Source organism: Gadus chalcogrammus, chromosome 16 (assembly GCF_026213295.1).
Source record: "Gadus chalcogrammus isolate NIFS_2021 chromosome 16, NIFS_Gcha_1.0, whole genome shotgun sequence".
Taxonomy (NCBI): Eukaryota; Metazoa; Chordata; class Actinopteri; order Gadiformes; family Gadidae; genus Gadus; species Gadus chalcogrammus.
Genome location: NC_079427.1, coordinates 8625454 through 8647976, shown reverse-complemented (window position 1 = coordinate 8647976; position 22523 = coordinate 8625454). Strand labels below are relative to the sequence as shown.

Below are 22523 nucleotides of genomic sequence, written 5' to 3'. Positions count from 1 at the left end.
TGGTTGAGCAGGGTATGTTTGTGGAGGTGTTGTGTAATTCGGCATAAAGCATGGTTGACCTAAGCATATAGAGCCTGCGTATGAAGGTTGTCTGTTATTGGTTGCATTAATATAAAACAAAGAGTTTCCACAGAACACAACAAATTCAGGAGTGCTTGCTTCTAATACATGAATAACGAGAAACTCTCGAAACCAATAACACGAAGTCGAGATGGAGTTGAATAATAAATAAATCACCTTGTTGTGCATGTTAACATTTAGTTTAATTCAGAGCATGTCCCTTGGCTTATTTTTTAAATACATAATTAGTTTGCTATTACGCCAACAGAAAAGCAGACATTTAATTGGATAAAGCTTTTTTTAACTTCAGACAATAAGCCCAAAAATAGATTAACTAGACTACTTAAGGCGATGAACGTGTGGCCGTCCAGCGTTTTATTTACTAGTTTGACTATTTATGTATTTATTTAAACAGCTTAAATACAGCTCTTGAACACAGCTCGTAGCTCCTAAACAACTTTCTTCTGTCTTTATTGATTAAGATGGTCTGGTGGGGAGGGGGTTTGATTCACAGCCCAAAGGTCTGCGGTTCAAACCCTGATTCGGCCGTGTTTCTGTAATCATCCTTGAGCAGTAAATCACAGCTCAAAACAACAAACACTAAAACAGTCAAGAGTTTAATCAATAAATACATGAAAATATGTTGGCAGTCATCTTAATTTCGGCGTAGTTTGTATATCACTGCTATATTGGTATTTTATAGATTTTTACATTCCATCTCCACACAGCATCAAGCGTCTGTCGGTGTGGGCATTTCAAAGACTTCTCTTTCCGTTTCCTAACTCCTAACTGAGCCCAGCCGATTAAAGCGGAGAGACTCTAGTCGGGTCGAGGTCGGAGTTCATCCCCGCTCAATGATGTCGGTACCGACCCCATTCTCAAGGCCCTTTTATTTTCCATCGCAGCAAACCTTTCTGAGCAGAGTGGTTACACACACACCCACTAGATTACACCGTGGGGCAATGGATGGTGAATGGAACAGATTTATGGAGCACTTTTCTGACCCGGGTGGCCACTCAGAGCTCTTCACAGTTAACGCCTCCCATTCATGCCGTTTACCCATTGACATGCAGGCATCATCCATGCAAGGCAGCAGGCCAGCGCTACTGGAGCTGCCGTTGGACGCCTTCCACACTTAAATCAACCGGGAAACGAGGATCCCTCTTTGTTGAATCCAATATGAAATATTTATAGAAAATCGAATATGAAAAGGTGGAATTGATTGTCTTCATCTAGTCAACCTATTCATCCGGTCCTGTAAGGCTCTTGTTCAGCAACGCTTTTCCATTTTCTTTGGCTCATGATTATATAAGTCAAGCCCATTTTATTGGTTTATCGCTTAATCACAGTTTCTAGCGCCGTGAGACCATCGAGATATTTGCAATGAGTATCCGACCAGCCTTGGCTGGGTAGAAATTGATTCCCACAAAACGGTGCGGCCAAACAATAGATCCAGACAGCCTCTCTTCAATTTTGAAGAATTTGCTCAGAATTAGAGCGAAACTTATTCTTTGAGAAAGCCCCCCCTTCTGTTAACCTTTTATCATCTCTTTCGCCACCATTGTCTTTTAAGTCTGCAGCATATGGTCATGAACTGAAACTCCCTGCCCTTGGTCCTTCTTTCTTCTGCTTTTTAGAGTAGGCTTTGAACAGGCTCAAGGCCAGACTGATGTGCAGAGGGAGACAGAATGTGAACATGCTGACGGTCTTACAAGGCAACACAGTCACTGTCTAAAAAGATTCACCTTGAGTCACCTCTCTCCCTTTTTGTTTTTGTGATTGCATAACAAAATGGGAAGACTATTTTCTTTGTCTTGTAATCCAGCGTATAAACCCCAGCATTGGTCCATTGTCACAGGGAAACAATTCAGATACAGATAAGTCAGCTATGGTTGGGCTATGAACACGGGGGAAATGAAACCCAAGGCGCTCCTGGCCGGATTTCTTCGTTTTAGAATCTCTGTTCTCGTCTGAAATGGTTCTCCAGTCGTTTGATGAGGTTTGGGAAGCACTTCGCCTTTCTAATGGTGCAGCTGAAAAGTAGACTGGCACCACATTGCTCAGGCATTGTTTGTTTGTTTCTCTCGCTCTCTTTCTCTTTGGCTTCTCTATTTCCCTCCCTCTCCCCCTCACACTCTTTCTCTCGCACTTTCTCTCTCTCTGTCTTTGAAAGCTTTTATTTATAATGAATACCGGACACATTTCTGCTGAATAAAGTTACTCATCTATCAGCCACAGAATAACCCAAATAAACAAAAAATCACTGGGTATATTTGTGTGTGTACATTCATGATATCAGGTATTATACTTTCAATAAGGCAAGTCGGGTAAGCTATGGAAGCTCAAGAGGACATTTTTAAGGAGCTTTGCCAGATTACTGAGTCAGAAGGACCACGGGATTGAGAAGGTGTGCTTTTGATCCCCAGTAAATATCTTATCCGACTCAGCCAGATTAAATATACCACATATAAATATTTACACAAACCTTCAGCTGTAGGAAGAGGCAACTGCCTGGTATTCTTGCTTTAACAAGTACAACTGGGAATGGCCCTAGCCAAGGTTTTATTTATAGCGCTGCCAAAGTGCCAATAGGCTTCTGAATTATGAATGTACAACTCTGTGTCATACTGTCAATATTTCTGCTAGATTGGCTGGAGTTTGAAACGCATCCAATGTCTGGGGAAAGTCTTGCTTCAATTTCTCACTTTCCCAGATGACAGATTAAACCTGTACTAAAATGAAACGTTTTGATCAAAATGGAACGAGACTTTGAGACTATTCTAGGGCCTGATAGGTCAGGTGGGCCGGTAGGAGTGGCTTCCCTTGTTGGGGGGGAGAATATAGGCCACAGATCAACGGCTGTTGCGTTGACCCCCCTTCTCAGAAACGGGGGTAACCATAGAGTTAGAGTTTCGTAACAACTATAAACCAATTCACATATCCACTTTTTTTTTAATCAAAATAAATATCAAAGCAACGCATATTCAACGGTTATTGCCGCTGATATGATTACAAAAATTGATGCAATTCGCCTCAAGTGTCTCAGGTGTCAATACACCACGATCCAGTGAGTCTGATTCTTATCCAATGCCCAAATCCAAGAGATGAAGAGGGCTGCAACCCGCGTCCGAGCCCATCTGCCGATCCAAACGGGCTGCGGTTATCCCCTCGACACTCGCCTGAGTGAAGCGTGGCTTGATGAACAGTGAGCTCTTACACTCGGCTGCATTGTTTTCCCCCTAGTGTGAAACATCCCCGCCCTCCCCTCATAACTCTCCCTGACAGCCCCCCCTCCCTCCCTGGCCCTTCTTCTCCCCCCTCCACTCGCCAGAATTATCTCTCTGCAATGCAACTGTTGGTAGCTCATTTGTTTGCCACTGATGAGCGTTTTTTTCTTTGCCGCTGTTAGAAATGTGGGGCACTTGATTGGATGTTACGCACACACACGATACAGTGTGTTTTATTTTAATTGGAGCCATGTTTACTTTTCCGTCTGAACTCACTTTTGCAGGAGAGGACTACTAATGTGTAACGTGGCCTCAACCAGGAAACTGTGGCGCCATGCATTGACAACTGTGAAAGTATACAAATCCAGGCGTCCTATCGTGATTGTTGTGAATTGTGTTAATTCATGAAGCGGTTACGGCCTTAAAGTTGCTACACGGCCTACTGCTCATGAATAACACCGGTAACGTGTTAATGTTCCACTTAATGTTCCAAAGAGCCGGCTGAACAGTGCAGTAGCGGGCCCCCCCCCCCCCCCCCCGCGGTCACACATGGGCTCCCCCGGTGGTGGGACGGTGTAACCAGCAGTGAGCCGCCCCCTGCCAGCCCGCGGTGCTGGGAAAAGGCTGGTCGCTCATTGCGCTCAGCTTGGCACGGCTATTGTGCAGTTGATTAACAAATGTTTTCTGGTCTGCTTGTCTTTTTCAGAATCCACCTGTGGTTCTGTTCCTTCACAGTCTGTCAGATAATGAGGGTGACTGGAGCATTCTGCCAATGCTGCCTCAGTAAGTGGCCCACAGAACGCAGGACTCGTGCAGATGTGACGCACGCGTTGACCCGACATGACACGACACGGACAACAAACGCACACCGCACGCACGCACGCACGCACGCACGCACGCACGCACGCACGCACGCACGCACGCACACATACTTATTAAACCTGCCTCTTGGGTTCTTGGTTTTAATGAGCAGAGGTTCTGCTCTGAGCCAGCCCAGTGCAGTAGTTATGGCACTAGTATTTGTTGGGCAGTATTTTTGCCTCAATGTTTTCTGTTGTACCAAAGTGAAATTAGATTTCAAGGAACAAATGAATCAGCCATGACTACATTCTGCTTATCCTATGAAAAGTTTTTCCTTTTTCTTGGCAAACTAATCATCTCAAGTGATATTTTCTCTCTAAAATGACGTCATCACTCGCATCGTTACGAAGATGTAGTCATCGGATGGTGGGAGGCTTATTAAATCTATTGCAGTTCAACAAGAGGCAACGGATCTGCTCCAATGCATGTTTTCTCCAAGCTGAGCCTCACCCTGAGTCACAACGTTTGCGTTTCTCTCTATTATGGACCCGAACCACTCATGGCCCTCCATTAGATGGTGTCTCACAGAAGCAACCCTGAGCAGTTTAGGTACCGCAGTACCTGCACTTGTGTTGTAGTGCTCATACTCTGTATGCCTCTGAGGCTGAGAGCATCAATGTGGGAGAGGGACCCTAGTGGTCGTATGTAGGGTATTTTAATGACAGCAAATGGGTGCTGGGGTCGGACCCTAATGTCCACACACAGGAGCTAGAACATATCCCACTGAGCCAGAACATATCCCTTGGAGCTAGATCATATCCCACAGAGCTACATCGTATCCCACGGAGCTAGATTATATCCCAGAGAGCTACATCATAACCCACAGCGCTACATCATAACCCACGGAGCCACATCATATCCCACGGGGCTACATCATAACCAACGGAGCTACATCATAACCCACGGAGCCACATCTTATCCCACGGAGCTATATCATATCCCATGGAGCTATATCATGTCCCATGGAGCTAGATCATTCCTGGGAAAGCAATCAGTCTTAAGTTTATGGGTGAGTACGAATGTGTAGAAACCGTCTGTTTTGTGTCTCCCAAAGCTTTTCCAAAACCTTTGGTAAAAACTCTTCCTGGCTGGTGTTCCTGGAGGAGGACACCGACGTGAAGGTGGGAGAGCTCCTGGGAGTGCTGGCAAAGTTTGACGGCACCAAAGTGAGTTCCCTTTGTCCTCCTGCCACCAGGAGTTCGCTCCCTCCCAGACCTCCTCTTGTCGGAAAGCTGCTCTTGTCTGAACTCCCGTGACCGATGCTGACACGTAATCTTCTGCAGAGCTCAAAGCTCATCACAGCTCCTCCTCCCATAGCCGTTCTGGGGGAGCGGGTCAGGTGCATTACCACGGCAACCGCCCCCGGGTCGGTGTTCCATCACCTGGACGGGAGACGTGTCACACACATCAATCACACCACTCTCTCTCTCTGTCTCTGTCTCTCTCTCTCTCTGTGTCTTTCTCCCAGTCTTTCTCTGTGTCTCTTTCTCTCTCTTTCTGTCTGTCTCTCTCTCTCTGTCTGTCTGTCTTTCTGTCTCTGTCTGTCTGTCTTTCTGTCTCTGTCTCTGTCTCTCTCTTTCTGTCTCTGTTTCTCTCTGTCATTCTCTCTCTGTCTCTGTCATTCTCTGTCTCTGTCTCTCTCTGTCTCTGTGTCGTTATCGGAGGTTGTGATGTCGGAGGTTGTGATGAATTGACCCGGCCTGGGGGAGAATCTTTGTTTAGCTCTCGATCAAGCACTATAGAAGACGCTGTTTTTAACCACATGCATTTGGACTCACCCTCACCATATATCCAAGGTTAATTCTGTGTTCTGTTGCTGGTCATACGTGTTAACACTTAAACACACTTAAAACCCAAATAAAACGGGAAGCATATAAGAATAGCCGAAGTTGAAACTGGATTGACATCCAGTATGGTGGAAATCCCACTTCGGAGGTTAATCCTACTGACTGTTTTGGATTTATTTGCAAACCATCTGCTATTACTGACTGTTTGTTTGGGTAAAATGGCTCCCGAAGCATAATTGCTCCCAGAGCGCGTCCTTCCATGTCAAAACATTGAAAGCACTCAAAGCACTCTAACTCCCCCGTGAGCGATTGCACCCAGGGGGTCACTCCAAACACACGGCGATCAGGATTAAACCGGAGAGCGAGGGGGGGGCTTAACGTTGACGTTTTGTCCCCTTCAACAGGAGTGGTTCCTGGGGAAGCCCCTCCACGACGAGGAGTCCACCATCATCCATCACTATGCCTTCGCCGAGAACCCCCCGCAGTTTAAATACCCCGACTTCAGCGCCGGCTGGGCTCTGAGCGTGCCCCTCGTTCAGAGGTTAGTGCGACACGGCCCGGATAGACCGGTGGGCTCGGGTTGGACTCGCAGCCCAAAGCTTCTGGGTTCCAACCCCAATATCCACAGCCTGTCCTGTAGGCTGCCCCTCCCTTACCTGCTCAATGAGATGCGTCATCAATCAGCAGGTAAGGGGGGGGCTCTTACCTGCTGATGATTAATGACGTAACTCAAATTCACCCAAGTTCACTCAATTATAAACTATCAACCACTCAAACAGCCACAAGCTATTTGCTCTCCTTGTGCAATACCAACCCTCTGAGGAGCTGCCCTGTGTTGCGTTGTTTCAGACTCGCAGAAAGGATCCGAGGTGAGCCGTTGAAGTCTGACTTCACCATCGACTTGAAGCACGAGGTAAATCAAGACGGACGCTCCTGTCACAATTCCCGATGATCTTGCTCCTTCTTTCCCCCCCGTTTCCCGTCTGTATCTTCTGCATCTTCTGCTTTGCCTCACGGCCACTCCAGCGTACCTTCCTCCTTTTTTCATTTGTGAGTTGACTAGAGCATGAAATTCATCTTCCCCCTTAAAGCGTAAATCTCATTACTCTCCAGAATTGGGGCGCTGCAGCGTCGGGGTTGTTGCCCAACCACTGGAATACTGCGAGAGCTCACTGGGCCACCGTACCAGGGCTCCCATTGGACGGAGGCCGAGGCATTATAATCATAAAAGGGGAGGCTCATCTGCATGCAAAAGACTCTGAGGTGCCGAGGGAAGATGTATAGAAATGTGAATGAAAAAATAATTTTCCTGCTCAGGGGATGAGATGTTAAGAGGAGATGCAAGGCAAGACTCTGGGTTTGGATTTACCAAGAAAAAAAAGCTTGGTTAAACCGGCCAGGAATCAGTAGAGTGACTAGGCTGTCTCCTAATCCCTACCTGCTCCTAGATCACTAGCTATAACATCTGAGCAAGCAGCCATGGCACGTCATTTATATTACAGCACTCGTGTGAATGTCCTCCCTGTTTTATTACAGTATTAATTCCACATTAAACTCCCAGTGTTGCATTCAGCCAGTCCGCTTGGGTTCCATCGTCGGGAATGAAAACGCGCGGCTGCACAGAGACGTGTGTGTGTGTGTGCACACAAAGATAACTCAACGTGACGCTCTTTGGCCATGGGAAGAAGAATCGGAAGGCTGCTTCAAATTATCTTTATTATGCACTCTCTTACCGGGTCTCATCCGTCGTCATTTTCCCAACAAAAGGCTAACTCTCTCCTTTCCTCTTTTCTGTTTTTGTCCACCTGCTCAGAAGAGACAAACTGCTTGTGTGTACTACCCAACACCCATTCCCCTCCCTCCTCCACCCCTCACCCTCCCCGCCTCTCTCACCACAAGGCCGCCGCTCTTCTCCGCAATCCAGAATCAGCGATGCCCGCCGCGTTCTCACAGCCCCGCGTTTGTCGGAAACAGACCCTGAGATAACCACTGGTATTCCGCCCGACTCTGTAACCCACGGTTCTGCGTGATTCCAGGTGGCCTTGTACATCTGGAACCAGGGCCAGGGTCTCCGGCTCACCGCCGTGCCCGAGCTGTGCACCGAGCTGCAGGACTCCCCCCGGGCGCCCCACTGCGCCACCACGCTCAGCGCCCCCGCCCCGGCATGTGTGGGTACCGGCCTCGCACCCTCGACACTCAGCATGCGCAGATGGACCATCCAGTGGGGGGGGGGGGGGTAGAATGGCGATGTGTGCTGCGCTGACGGAAGTGGTTCATGTGGTTGTGTCGAACGTTCCTTTGTTGTGTAGTTAGTGCCTGGAGAGTACGTATTCTTTGATCGTTGTTTTTTTGTACTTTGTTAAAGTATGTGTGGGTGGCATGTTCGCATGATATAAGACTTGTTTTTCTTGAAGTTATACGAGTGAGCTGAAACATTTCTGGCTTGTTGTTCACCCCTCGATGCGCTAATGCCACCCTCGACTGGTGACAATTTAACAGATGAATCATGCACTGTACACCCAATTTGGCAAAGGAGATTTCTCTCTCCCAGCAGGGTACTGAGTCTTTCCTTCCTCCACTGGAAATCCTGAATATTCATGATGCTTTTTAAACAGCTAGCAGTGGGCTATTACCACAACACAAGGAACACAACCAAACAGCAAAACGTAACTAGCGGCACAACTGTAATAAGGAGGAATGTGGATAGCATTAAAGGGGCCCCCATTAAAGGGGCCCCTCCCTTTCCATGATGTAGGAGAAGCTACAGTGGCCTTCACCAGCCACTAAGTCGCCCCTAGGCACTTCAAAAAGCATCTAATCTACGACGGCATCCGTTAGACAAGTGTCAAACGCTGAGATATCTAGATAGTTTTCTGAATTATATTTGGTTAATTAGTCTCTAAAATGATACGCCATGGCTTGCAAGTTAGAGAGCGATGCTAAGATAACATAGCGTCCCCTCTGGGGCCGTGAGTCGTTCATGCAACATGGCACGTAAACAAAGAGAAAGTAAGAGTAGAATGTACCGGTTATAAGATGTGATTTCATTGAAGAAATTAATGAAATCATTATCGATCAGCACACAGACTACAGATACGTCCTGCTCCTTTTAAATCACAAGAAAGTTGAAATGTAAACCATCGCAACTTATTGCTATTAAAATAATGACTTCTCTTTCCTCGTTTGTCTTGGTTTTCTTCTTGTGTTCCTCCTCCGTAAAGGGAGAGGCCGTGGGTAAGGAGGACGTATTCGTGGCCGTCAAAACCTGTGAGAAGTTTCACACTGAGAGAGGTAAGCGGCGCACCTACGCTGAAAACACCTCCATCCCATGATTTATCACGAGACACCTGCCCAGACACGACACCTGCCGAAGACTTAACGCCTTCCCTTCCTCCTGTTCTTATCGCGTTGGATGCGATGAGGATTTGTATGACTGGGGCTAAAAGCGGTTTCTCATTAGTGTTCGGGAAGACTGGTTTGATTAGTGAGGTGCTTATCCTCTGGGAATGTATTGTGAAATGTGTTGGAGCTCTCGCTGCTTGATGAAGTATGTTTTGTTCTAATAGGACTGTTTAATTATCTCAAGTACTCGTGTTGTAAGAGCGACTTGGGGCTGAATCGAAACGGTTGAGCGAGAGAAAGGTCGAAAGAAAAAACGTATGAGCGTTACAATTTTTAATACCACGTCGAGGTAATATCAAACAAAACACATTGGTGGTAATTATCCGGAAATTACAACACCCTGTACTTTGCAATACCCTCTTGCATTTAAAGCAGAAAATAAATGGATTTACCGAGGCGTAGCTTCCATCCCATGAGACACAGACTTTGAGAAATCCTCAGATCACGAATGCTATTTCTCCTAATGACTTCATTAATGCTTCCTTATCTTCTAAATGGTAATTTATGTACTGCTCTTCCCTGAATAAAATAGAAAGGGAGAAATTAAAATGGATAGCCAACTGCGCCTTGGGAGTTAAAAAAAACTGATTAAGAAACTTTTAATTGATAGACATTTTTGGCCTCAACAGTGTACTATGACTGTGAATGTTGGATTCTATTTAGTGGATTAGTAGATTTACAATAAAAAACAAGTAAGAATTCTTGGCAATATATGAATACTCTGAACTACAACAATCAAGGTCTTATTAGATAATACATAGAAAGATGGATGGCTACATACATTATAGAGGATATTTAAATTGCATTTAATTATTACTTAATTCAATTCTTACCCGGTAATGTTGGAAACCCATTCATGTTTTAAAGAATTCAAGAGGTTTCAGAGAGAAATGTCAAAAGAGGGATTGTAAATCACAAAATAGATGGATCAATTCTTCAATAATGCACACACTCACTTCCTGATGTGCTGTGGAATTGCTTCTAGTCTGCAAAGTAGAATACCATTACATTTGAAAATAGCTTTCTGTTTAAAATGACTGCAGATGATTGATTCATGCTGGGATCGTCATTCTAACGAAACCCCGGAATGGCATGAAAGGCTGGGAATGTCGTTCTGTTCAATGGGTGGAGGTGGACATGGTCTTCACTCTGTCCACTGGACTGATGTGGACTCTTGTGGTCTTCACTCTGTCCACTGGACTGACGTAGCCACGTGAGAGCCTCACATTCAGTTCATATTCACATCATGTTTCTCTCTGCAGATCAGTCAGTGAATCTGATTAGCTGGGGCTTTTTGAACAATGAAAAGTCGTGCCCATATTTTCAAATAAATTGTTTTCCCAGCCGAAGCGAGACTGATATTAATTGCGAAACTCAAACGGGATTATCTGGTGGTCCCCTGAGACTAGGACTGTAATGTTGTTGTACCAATCTCCGTGCTACACACACCAGCTAGGTGACCATTGTAGACAGCGATACATCACCTGGTGCTCCATGTTGCCATGCAGGAGACGTCCCTGAATGTGTGTGGTGATGGCTGCTTAACCTGTTGCACACTGGTTGCTCCGTGTGCAACAGGGACGCGGCCCCACCCTGCCCCAGCGTTCAGCTCAGACTCGGGGGGCCAGCTGAGGCCGCTTAAACCAGCCCTCATCCACACACACACTCCCCAGTGGTGTTCGCTGTGAGTCGTACACCGACGTGCTCTTCTGACGCCGTCTTCCCCGGGCTGTAGTCCCGGTGGTGAAGGAGACCTGGGAGCAGGAGGCGTCCCTGCTGGAGTACTACAGCGACTACGCAGACCCCTCCATACCCACCGTCGACCTTGGGGTGCCCAACACCGAGCGAGGTGAGTGCTGCTCCGCACCCCGGAGAAATAACTTTCAGATTCCAGTTTTAATTTGAAGACACTTGTTGTTGATTCCCCTGTTGGAGAGTATGTTGTGAATTCACATTTATTTTATAAACTCCTTTCCCACATCTACTTTGATTTCCTTAAGCAGGAAATTGTGTTTGTGTTTTGAGTTGCATATGCTTTCAATTGTGCTTCATTTCCACGGTTCTGTTTGGAATATGAACATAAGAGAACAAATCAGGGACCATATTATTCCCCACTTCATTCAGATTTCTACTCCACGAGCCTAAAGCATGTGAAATGAATTCCTCCCGTCGTGGTTGCATCGCATTTGTCTGCCCTTGGCAGTTGGCACGGTGCGTAAACAATCGCTTTCTGATGCGAGTGTTCATCCCATCCCCGGTCTCTCCGTCTGCTGCCTGACCCGCGATGCCACAGGGTTTAATAAACTTTATCTAATTTGATCCCTTCTAATTCAATCAAGATGGCCACGCCGCGGCCCAAAGGCGTGCGCTATTCAACTACAGGAACATCAACATAATACTATAACGCAGGCGTTCTGACCACAAACAGGGAAGTTACAGAGACAGTCCTTCTGTTTGGTTGTGTGTGGATTTCAGCAGTGAAGAGACATGACATCTTGAGCATGTTGTGAAAGCATGGCCAGTGTAATTATGGTTCCACGTGGGCTTCACACTTCACGTGTGACACGCTGCAGACGAATGCTGACTACTTTCACTTGACTGGTGTCTTTCGTTCAGTGCAGAGCCGGAGATTCACTGTGAAAAAACAAACGGCCTGTTTTAAAGAGAGCTGCAAGCGGGGCGTTTGGGTTTCAAAGGGCTCAGGAGTGATTTTGCGCCGCTCCTCTGATTTGCTGGTTTGATTGTTCTGACTGAATGGCTCGCTGTTCCCCATTATCATACAACGGCGCCATTAATTGGCTTGTGACAGCTGAAGGGCAACTAGCATGAGGCATTGGGAGACTATTGGGCAGCAGCTGGTGGCTGGGAGACGGAGGGCGCTGGGGGACATTGTGATTGAGAAACAATGTCACCTTTTGTTTAAAAGCACACAATTTTGATTAGTGCAGATTTAATAATGGCTGCCTCTCCCCTTTGTTTCCCCTAAAAGTTGACCTTCTGCCGCCTTTGAATTAGCAGTGTTTCAACCGAGTTTACCTGAACCCCCAAAAAACGATTCTATTCTCTTTTCACGTTGTAGACGGATAGAAGTGTGGGCTGGGAGAGAGAGAGAGGCAACGACACATGGCCCAGGACCACAGGGGGGAATCGAACCGGGGGTCGATACGAGGCGTAATGGGATACCGCACCGGCGGGTTCAGCCCATCAATCCACCGCCTGTCTCACAGCTCCCCTCTTCTGCCGCTGATCGCCATGGCCCAACGTCCCCTATGGATGCGGTGCGTTGGCTTTCCTCGCCATGCGTTCCACGATGCGTGATGCTCAGGGCTAGCGTCACCGCCGCCACACCTGTGGCAGCGGTAGCTCTCTGCGGTCCGCTGTGTGTTCCGGCGCGGGCAGAGCTTAAGATAGAATATGTGATGCGCACCGAATTCCCAACCCCATGCGGAGCATCCATTAATAGCGGCCCACCGAAGAGCGCGCACACGAGCCGCTGCAAACGCACTGACATTTAGCTCAGACAAACGGGTAGAGCGAAGCACTTTGTCAAACTGTTCCCTGGACGCCTACGCCCCTCGATCTCTGTCTGTGGTATCGGGGAGCTAGTTAATCTATTTACATGGTGGTGCTTTGGTTTGCTTTACTTAAATGTTGTATCGTTAATGTAAAACCTACACGCACATGGGGTACTTTTAATACCGTACTTTTAATACCGAACACTACTTTTTTTGCCAATTATATGTATACTCCCAAGTGGCTTTTGAAAGAAGCTTATCACATTTTGGGGAATTGAAAGATTAAATACAAACCGTGATGCAAGGCTGTTGCAAATATGGAAAGGTGCATTACAAAGGAAACCGACTTAAGACACAGTTTCTTCACAAAGACTAAACACATTGTGTGTGTTGTTCATGTACGTCTCGGTTTCCCGAGCTTTGTGAGGAACGTACATCCATACAAGTGGGTGTATTAGATTACATATGATTATGTGCTTGCATATTTCCTCTTTGTGTATGGCTCATACGAGCGATCCTCGAGTGGATGTATATACCGTACATAATATACTGTATACCCTCCCCCCACTTATATGACTGAAGACGTAAACATAATTTCCAAATGTATTTATTTTGGCTTAATACTATCTATCCATCTATCCATCTATCTATCTATCTATCCCATAGGATAGTATTTATTATATAAATCCTTTGAACGTATCAAGGTGCATCTGAGGTTGAACATGTTTGTTCAAAGGAAAGTTATTACGTCAGTTGGTTTCACACTTTTACGCCTCAAAACGACGTTTCCCTTTGTTGGACTCTATCCATTAGCGGTCATATATCACAGGCCAAACACTCTCCCAGATAACATTTAGACGACGAGCCTTGGCAGCTCGGGCTGTTTCTGTGAACGGCGCCAGGCGTGGTAATGACTGAATCCACTTAATTCATAACTTGTGTTGAAACAAGCGTGGCCAGGTGCTGCCCTGGGGGGTTCAGCACCTCGCCTGCCAGGGAAGAGCCTCCAAGACGGATTAACAGAGCCTCAGAACCAAATGAAAGCAACGCCATGATGGAGGGATGTCTGTATCAAATCAGTTATCACAGGGAGACAGGGGGTTTGGGGGGAGGGGGGGGGGGTAGGGCAGGATAGTCTGGGGGGGGGGGGGGGGGTTAGGGCAGAATAGTTTAGTGGTTAAGTTGGTTGCATTTATTTTATTTAATGAAAGCGAATGTTTCTGCAAGTTCCTTTTGATGAGGGTTAGGAAAGGTGAACGTGACTTCTAGTAGCTTCTTCTAGTAGTAACATTCAATGACACTCGAAGTGTGTGGCTTGTTATAATTATATTTTGTTGATCTTGAAACAACTCATTCATTTCATCTGACATATTTTTGAACGAGCTGAACATCCGCAACAAAAACATAAATATGAATCATGACAAAAATGCATGACGGTTTTATTTCAGCATTTATCTCAAAATGTTTCCCCGGTCTAACGTTCAGTGCTTAGTCTTCTATTGCATCCTCGGATGTGAATTGAACCCCCAGAAATTGTTTTCTCCATAAGTGTTCTTAGCATGATGCTGCCAGATTCCATGTCCTATCAGTCTCATGATTTTTAGCTCAAGGAGGCAGTTGTCCGCGACGCTGGCCGGGAAACAGAGGAATGTTTTCCCAGCGGCCTGCCGGTCGGCAGCTGAACACCTGCAAGACGGAATGTGTTGCTCTTTTATTCCCATCAGCTGCTCAAGGTGTCCTGGATCCCTCTATTTACACCCGGCAAGGGGAGAAGGCAACGATATAGGGGGGAGACATAAATAATACAACAGGCCCACAGCTTTGTGATAGCTCCCTGGGGAAGTTTTCCCTCCTCATCCCTCCCTCCATCTCCCTGTAGTAATGTATTAAGATTCAGCTTTTGGAGTGAGGAATCCATGTGATCATTGTGGATAAGCTCCCCTGCTGGTTTCGTTTCTACGGAGACCCCGGAACGTTCCACTCTCTCTCCTCCAGTCTGTGCTGTCAAGCCCTCTCCCATCGAGAGAGAGAAGGCGAGAGAGAGAGAGATGTAGCTATATTTGGTATCCTAAAGTACAAGGATTTTCTTCATTTTGGAGATATTTTTTAACCTTGGGATACTCTTTTCTTGTCCCCTCGAAAGCCTGCCCTTTTCCCCGGCGCAAGATGAAGAGCTGTCTCACTCCAGCCTGATGGAAATCCAGGTTCTTTTTAAAGTTCACAGCCGCCATTAAAGCCAGCCTGCTGATTGAAAGGCTGGGTCTCCCATCAGTTTGACAGAGTATTGATCTCTGCCTGGTTTTATATTCTTCATTTACATAAAGAATATACCATCATGATGTCACCTACATGAGTTAGAGACTCACCTACCGTATTCACCGACCCAAGAAAAGACTTGCAGCCTATTTTCCCTGGGTGTTGTCAGGGCCGGACATCAGGCGATGTCACGGTCAAAGGAACGATTGGCTTTAACTTGCTGTTCCGCCACAGACTGCCGTGAGGCCAGTGTGGTGGTGGCAGGCTGCTCTCCGCCTGCAACAGCTGCCAGGGCTGCAGAGATCACACTGACCAGCCACAACACCGCATGATCAATGGATATGGTGCTTCACTGTGAAGTTCCCTCAGAGCCACTCCGATTAGAATCTGTGTTGGGGAATCTATTGATTATCCTGCTAATGTTTGATTAATGTGTGTCTTTGTGTGTATGTGTGTACGTGCCTGAACGTGTCTGTGTGTCCGCGAGTGTGTGTGTGTGTGTGCCGCACGTGTCTTTGTGTGTGTGTGTGTGTGTGTGCCGCACTTGTGTGTGTGTCTGCGAGTCTGTGTTTTTCCGCGAGTATATGTATGTGTGTGTCTGCGAGTGTGTGTGTTTTTCCACGTGTGTGTGTGTGTGTGTGCTTGCACGTGCACGTGCAGCCGGGAGTATTGCATTTCACATATTGCCTTTCTGTGTTTTTGAATCTATCCTGCAGCGGCATTTGACATCATAAGCCCCTCTGTGTCAATACCTGTTCATGTACTCCTCCGTTGAAACCGTCTCTCATTTTGCAGGCCACTGTGGGAAAACCTTCGCCATCCTCAAACAGTTTGCGAGCGGCGCCGTCCCCAAGACCAAGTGGCTGATCATCGTTGACGACGACACCCTCATCAGGTAGGCTCTCTCTCTCCTGTCAGCCGACCGACCGACACATTCGACGCTAAAGTGCTTCCATCTCCCAGACGGACGCCCCCCCCCCCTCCCACCCCCCCCCCCACCCTCCGAAAATCCTCCGCAGCCAATTCCCTCCCTGCTGTGATGACAGAGGAACGCGTGTGAAGCGACAGCACAAATTGCTTTGACTGAAATCCTGGGTCGAAGCATTGGTTGTGCCGGCATTACCATTCTGGAGGCTATCCGCCGCAGTAGCTTTAACGCTATCGTCTCAGCTCCTCTGGGCTCCACCTGTATGCCATGCTGGAGAATGACTAGTCGGTGTGGTTAATAGCCGCAGGAGCTGCTAGCTTTATCTGTGTCTGAATGCTAAAGTGGATCTGGTTCGTTCTGTCTGTCTGTCTGTCTGTCTGTCTGTCTGTCTGTCTGTCTGTCTGTCTGTCTGTCTGTCTGTCTGTCTGTCTGTCTGTCTGTCTTTTGGTGTGCGTGTGTCTGTCTGTCTGTCTTTCGGTGTGCGTGTGTCTTTCTGTCTGTCTGTCTGTCTGTCTTTCGGTCTGTTTGTGTCTGTCTGTCTTTCAGTGTGTGTCTGTCTTTTCAGTGTGTGTGTGTGTGTCGCTCTATGATGCTGACTCAGCGTGCCTTGTCTCCCCCTTCAGCCTCCCCCGACTGCGGGCGCTGCTGGGCTGCTACGACGCGTCGGAGCCGGTGTGTCTGGGCGAGCGCTACGGCTACGGCCTCAGCCAGGGCGGCTACAGCTACATCACCGGTGGAGGGGGGTGAGTCCCGGGGTTAGGGTCAGCCGTTCCTGTTTTCATTCTCCTCGTACAAAGCGATAATCATTCCTGTCAGGGTTTCAGCGGCCGGTTCAGAGACTTAAAGTTATTGTAGAGGAGTGAATGAGTCCCAGCGGGAAGCGGCCATTCAACTCCCCGCTCTCATTGTGCGAGACGTGGATCCTTCGCCGCCGGCTGCAGAGATCTCAAACAATGGCGTCGCTCCATGGAAGGCCAAGCAGCGCCCTCGCATTTCTGTGTGCAGACCGATGGGCCACGACGTCACAGATGCTAGGTCCATATTTCCTCCAGAAAAAAGAAAGGCGTTGATCAGAGGACGTAGGGGAGGGAGGGAGGGAGGGAGGGGGTGGTCCCGAGCAGCCAGGACCATACGGTGCATAATGAATAAGTTATGATTGGTTATTTATGGAGAATCCTATTTAATTTGGCTCAGCCATACACAGATGCGCCCCAGCAGAGAGAGAGAGAGAGAGAGAGAGAGAGAGAGAGAGAGAGAGAGAGAGAGAGAGAGAGAGAGAGAGAGAGAGAGAGAGAGAGAGAGAGAGAGAGAGAGAGAGAGAGAGAGAGAGAGAGAGGAGAGAGAGAGAGGAGAGAGAGAGAGAGAGAGAGAGAGAGAGAGAGAGAGAGAGAGAGACGCTGACTGCCAGGACTGATGAGATCCCTACCATATGACTCAGATGTTGGACACAAATATCTGATGGTTTAGCGTCTGCCTAAGGACTCACTAAAGAGTAAATAGAGAGTCAATCTCCACGTATACAGGTACAAACCGATACAGGGGGAGGGCCGCATCTGTCCCGGGACGATGAACATTAGTGATGGGTCGGTCGCGAACGATTCAGTCAGAGCGAACGAATCCCGAAGGTGAACGACGAGAACTGCTTCCCAAAAGAAGAGAACTGATTATTTTTTCTTATTTTTTTAAACACATAAACAAAATATGGTCACATATATAAAATATACAAAAAAAACAGAGCTTCGTCTCCCCGCAACCTTATATTGATAGAGTATAAAACATTCTCATTGATTCAGCCATTGAGAGCAGGGAGCAATCACGTTGCCATGGCCCATGAGTAAATGGGCAATGATAAGGCACCACCACACAAGTTAACTAACGATCGCTGTAGGCTTCAATATCATGCAAGCACTTTATGTTTTCTTTTTATCTTGTTCTACATTACAATTGCATGATTTAATGAAGTATTGTTTTTACCTACCATCACGCGTCTCGTTTGGCCTAGTTGCTAACGTGCTTCACTGCTTATTAGCGCTACTTGGAAGACGCCCTTTATTTCTTACTGCACCCCATTATGTAATAAGGATATTTATGAAAAAAAGGCACGAATGTGCTTTATATATATGCTTAATATTTACACTTAACCTGGGTGATGTTGCCAGAACATAGGCTACATGCATGTTGATTAACATTAATTCCATAATTTTCGATTCCCTGGCAAATGACATAACAGACCATCTGACTTAAAGAACGAATCAAACAAACTAATCGTGATAGTGAACGTAACTGAAAGAACTGATTCCCGGTAAATAATTGTTTTGCCCATCCCTAAAACATGACTTTCCGTAGCTCCGATGCCTGTTGAACAAATACACCTGTGACTGGTTAGGCCATGATGCATTGGCTGTACATGATTCCAGTAATTTGGTTTCTCATTTATAACTTGAGTGCAACACAAACAGCATGCAGAACGAAGTGAAGAGTTTATCAGCCCAAAGCATAAAGTATTCAGCGTGTTGAATTTTGGACAAGTATGCCAGCCCAAAGCATTAAGTATACAGCGTGTTGAATGAAGTCAGGGTTTCTCAGCACAAAACATTAAGTATACAGTATGTTGAATGAAGTGAAGGGAATGTCAGCCCAAAACATAAAGTATACAGTATGTTGAATTCTGCACCAGTATGCCAGCCCGAAGCATAAAGTATACAGCGTGTTCCCTGCTCTCCAGGATGACATTTAAAGTCTCTGAAAGCAAGTGGCAGAAGGGCGCTGGATCTCAGCTGTGCTGAGCGTTTGCTGAGTGCTGGGTTAATTCAATTTGAAGGGTGTTAATTACTGAAGCGTTTCGCACCAATCAGCGGTTTCCAATTTAGTTTTAGTTTTCGGCCGCGGTAATGACCGTGTTTTTTTCCTTTATAGTCTTTTGCTCTCTCCTAAGATGCTTTTTCTCAGCAAGTGGCCAACTCTTCTACCTTCCAGCACAGCAATAAAAAAAAATGTGCTCTCTGTTTGGACTTCAACTCTGCCTCAACCCTCTTTAGCATCTGCTGGTGACGAAACCTAACGAGAGACAGGACCTCCTGCAAGGAAGAGAGGAACTTAAGAAGTGTTTAAAGTCTGTTGTCTCTTAAAACCTTAAACGCCAGCGCTTAGTGCCGCCAGGGGAGGGGGGGATTTTCCTGGGTCAGGAGAAGTTCTCCCAGAATAGTTCAGCTCAGGGTCTGGTGTTGCTAAACGACAGCCCTGGAGCCTCCTCTCATCTGCTGGAGGACAAAATATCACTGAGGGAGTCTTTTCCTCCGGTATCATCGCTGAAGCCAGACACCGGGCTAATAGCAACCCAGAGGCTTATCTAACTCGGTCAAACCTGCTGGCTCAGTCGCATCGGTGTTGCAAAGAAAACCACCACAGGGCTCTCCAGCTCCCGTACCTTTAGCTTAGAGACTGGCTTTGCTAATCAGCGCCACCCAGAGGTCCAGCCTTAGCATGAACGGTTGGCTCAGTGTATTGGTGTTGGATGGCTTAATGCTAACTGGACCCCCTCAGGGCATGTCATAAGGGGGACGGGAACTGTAGTGTGAACCCCGTAAAGGTGCTGGGTTGGATTCACAATGCCCCCTGACTAACCCCTAGCTAATGCTGAAATGGTTCGGATGAGGTAATACTTAACACAACTAAAATGTGGGGGCGCCACAGCAGCAAGTACAAAGAGATACATTGCAAAAAGAATTCACAGACAAGCCACCCAAGGACAACAGCCGTAGTAGAAAGGTAGACGCATAAATAAAAACATTATGGACGGTAGAACGTCAAACCGAGGTGGTGGACAGGAGAAAGGAGGGAGTGGGGTCGCACTGGTTCTCCGACCGTGACCACTGAATGACAGACTGTGAGTGACAGGTGGATGTGAGTGGAGCGGAGGTGTTTCTGGATGGAGCGACTCAGTCCCTGGTAGTGAGGGTGGTGTGTGTGAGTGTGTGTGTGTGTGTGTGTGTGTGTCCCCAGCATGGTGTTCAGCAATGAGTCAGTGCGTGGTAGTGATGGTGGGGGGGGGGGGGGGGGGGGGGGGGGGGTGTGTGTGTGTGTGTGTGTGTGTGTGTGTGTGTGTGTGTGTGTGTGTGTGTGTGTGTGTGTGTGTGTGTGTGTGTGTGTGTGTGTGTGTGTGTGTCCAGCATGGTGTTCAGCAGTGAGTCAGTGCGTGGTAGTGATAATGTTGTGTGTGTGTGTGTGTGTGTGTGTGTGTGTGTGTGTGTGCAGCATGGTGTTCAGCAGGGAGGCGGTGCTCCAGCTGCTGCAGAGCGGCTGTAAGTGCTACAGCGACGACGCCCCGGACGACATGGTGCTGGGCATGTGCTTCAACGCCCTGGGACTGGCCGTCACACACAGCCCCCTCTTCCACCAGGTAGCCTGTGTGTGTGTGTCTGTCTGCGTGTGTGTGTGTGTGTTTGTCTGTGTTCGTTCTTGTGAATATGTGCGTGCGTATGAGTGTGTTCGTTCTTGTGAATGTGTGTTCGTTCTTGTGAATGTGTGCGTGCGTGTGTTTGGGTGTTCATTCGTTTGTGTGTGTGTGTGTGTTTGTCCTTGTGTGTTACGTATCTATTGTGTGTGTGTGTGTGTGTGTGTGTGTGTGTGTGTGTGTGAGGGGGTATGAGTGTGTGTGTTCGTTCTTGTGAATATGTGCTTGAATGTGTGTGTTCGTTCATGTGATATATATGTGTGTGTGTGTGTGCGTGTCCTGTACGTGTGTGTGTGTGTGTGTGTGCGGCCACCACTCTGCTGGTCCTCTCTCATCTAAAAGCTCCGTCCTGTGAACACCGCTCTGGCCCTTCTGTCGGTGGCAGCAGATGGAGCCCGCTCGTCCCCGGGGAGCCCGCCATGTAGATCATGCTTTTACTGTTAAACATTCATTTAAAGCCGAGTCATACGGAGGCGACGGCTGCCTCATGCCACAGCCCCGGCTCGGGCGCCACCTGCACGTAGAGCTGTGTGGTCGCAGAACCCCTCAGCAGACGCACGCTAACCGCGGCTCCCTGACTGCTGAGTGGCACTGCGACGGTACGAGAAATAGAAAGCACAGAGTCCCGTAGGTGTTGGACTCTGAATATCTGCCTCTTCTGACATCACAAGTGGGCGTGTCCACCTAGATTTGCGTTGGATAGATGAGCAATGTGTGCTACAGTCCACATCTAGGTTGACAACGCCCACCTGTGATGTCTGAAGAGGCAGATTTTCTAAATGGCTTGTAATGGCTCATCACACTAAAAAAAGATCATGAGGAGCAGTACGACCAGGATTCAGATCCAGGGAACGAGCATCGCCGAAAGCACACTCACACAACAGTTCACAACAACCAATCAGTCAAACATTGGGGGATCAAAGGTCCCTCAATGACAAATCATAAAGGACATATTCTTTACATTACTTATACCTGGTGGAATAATGACCTTTAATACAAATACAGTGTAGATGCAAATATACAATAAGGTAAAACACACAGTTCTAACGACTGCTATGAATACATTATGGTATGCACGTTTAAAGCTGTAGTCGCGTTATGCTGCGCTGCTCTTTACAAGACCACATGGCTGCCCACTAACCAATGGATGGGAAGAGCCCAGCCGTCGAGCTCCCACACCCCAGTGACGGGGGTCCACTGGGGGTCCTGAATAAGTGAGGTTGTGTTGTGTGTGTGTGTGTGTGTGCGTCCAGGCCCGGCCGGAGGACTACGCGCGGGACTACCTGTCCCACCAGGTGCCCATCTCCTTCCATAAACACTGGAACATCGACCCGGTGGCGGTGTTCAACAGCTGGCTGAGGGAGGGGGCCCCGACCACAGCCCCCCATCAGCCGGACAAGACCCCCAAGACGGAACTGTAGAACCTGGAGCCTCCCTCTCTCATGTTCTGTCTCTGTCTCTGTCTCTGTCTCTCTGTCTCTCTGTCTCTCTGTCTCTGTCTCTGTCTCTGTCTCTGTCTCTGTCTCTGTCTCTGTCTCTGTCTCTGTCTCTGTCTCTCTGTCTCTCTGTCTCTGTCTCTGTCTCTGTCTCTCTCTGTCTCTCTCTGTCTCTCCGTCTCTCTGTCTCTCTGTCACTGTCACTGTCTCTGTGTCTCTCTGTCTCTGTCTCTCTGTCTCTGTCTCTCTGTCTCTGTCTCTGTCTCTGTCTCTCTGTCTCCCTCTCTCACTCTTGTTCTGTATCTTCTTCCCTCTCTCGCCCGTCCTTGGTCTCTCTGTCGCCCTCGTTTCAATAGTATTCTTCCTCTTCTCTCTATCTCCCTCTCACATGCACACACACATACACACATACACATACACATACACATACATATATATATATATATATACATACATACATACATACATACATACATACATACATACATACACATACAGATGCATTTCTATACATACACACCCACACAGCTCTTTTGCTCATTCTGTCTCACTTATATTCTGTCTCACTCTTCTCTCGGTCGCTCTCTCACAGACTCTC

The 22523-nt window shown here is 47.5% G+C and overlaps 1 protein-coding gene across 1 annotated transcript in view; it reads left to right on the top strand.

Moving 5' to 3' along the window:
- Positions 1-22002, top strand: part of LOC130406016 (beta-1,3-glucosyltransferase-like) — a 45798-nt gene extending 23796 nt beyond the window's left edge. Inside the window, exons 5-15 of the mRNA XM_056611381.1 lie at positions 3994-4070; positions 5203-5314; positions 6340-6476; positions 6785-6848; positions 7972-8103; positions 9157-9226; positions 11073-11186; positions 15904-16003; positions 16660-16779; positions 20291-20435; positions 21743-22002. Coding sequence (XP_056467356.1) covers positions 3994-4070; positions 5203-5314; positions 6340-6476; positions 6785-6848; positions 7972-8103; positions 9157-9226; positions 11073-11186; positions 15904-16003; positions 16660-16779; positions 20291-20435; positions 21743-21910 — 1239 coding nt within the window. The 3' untranslated portion in view covers positions 21911-22002. The remainder of the gene's footprint in view (positions 1-3993; positions 4071-5202; positions 5315-6339; positions 6477-6784; positions 6849-7971; positions 8104-9156; positions 9227-11072; positions 11187-15903; positions 16004-16659; positions 16780-20290; positions 20436-21742) is intronic.
- The last annotated feature ends 521 nt before the right edge of the window (positions 22003-22523 follow it).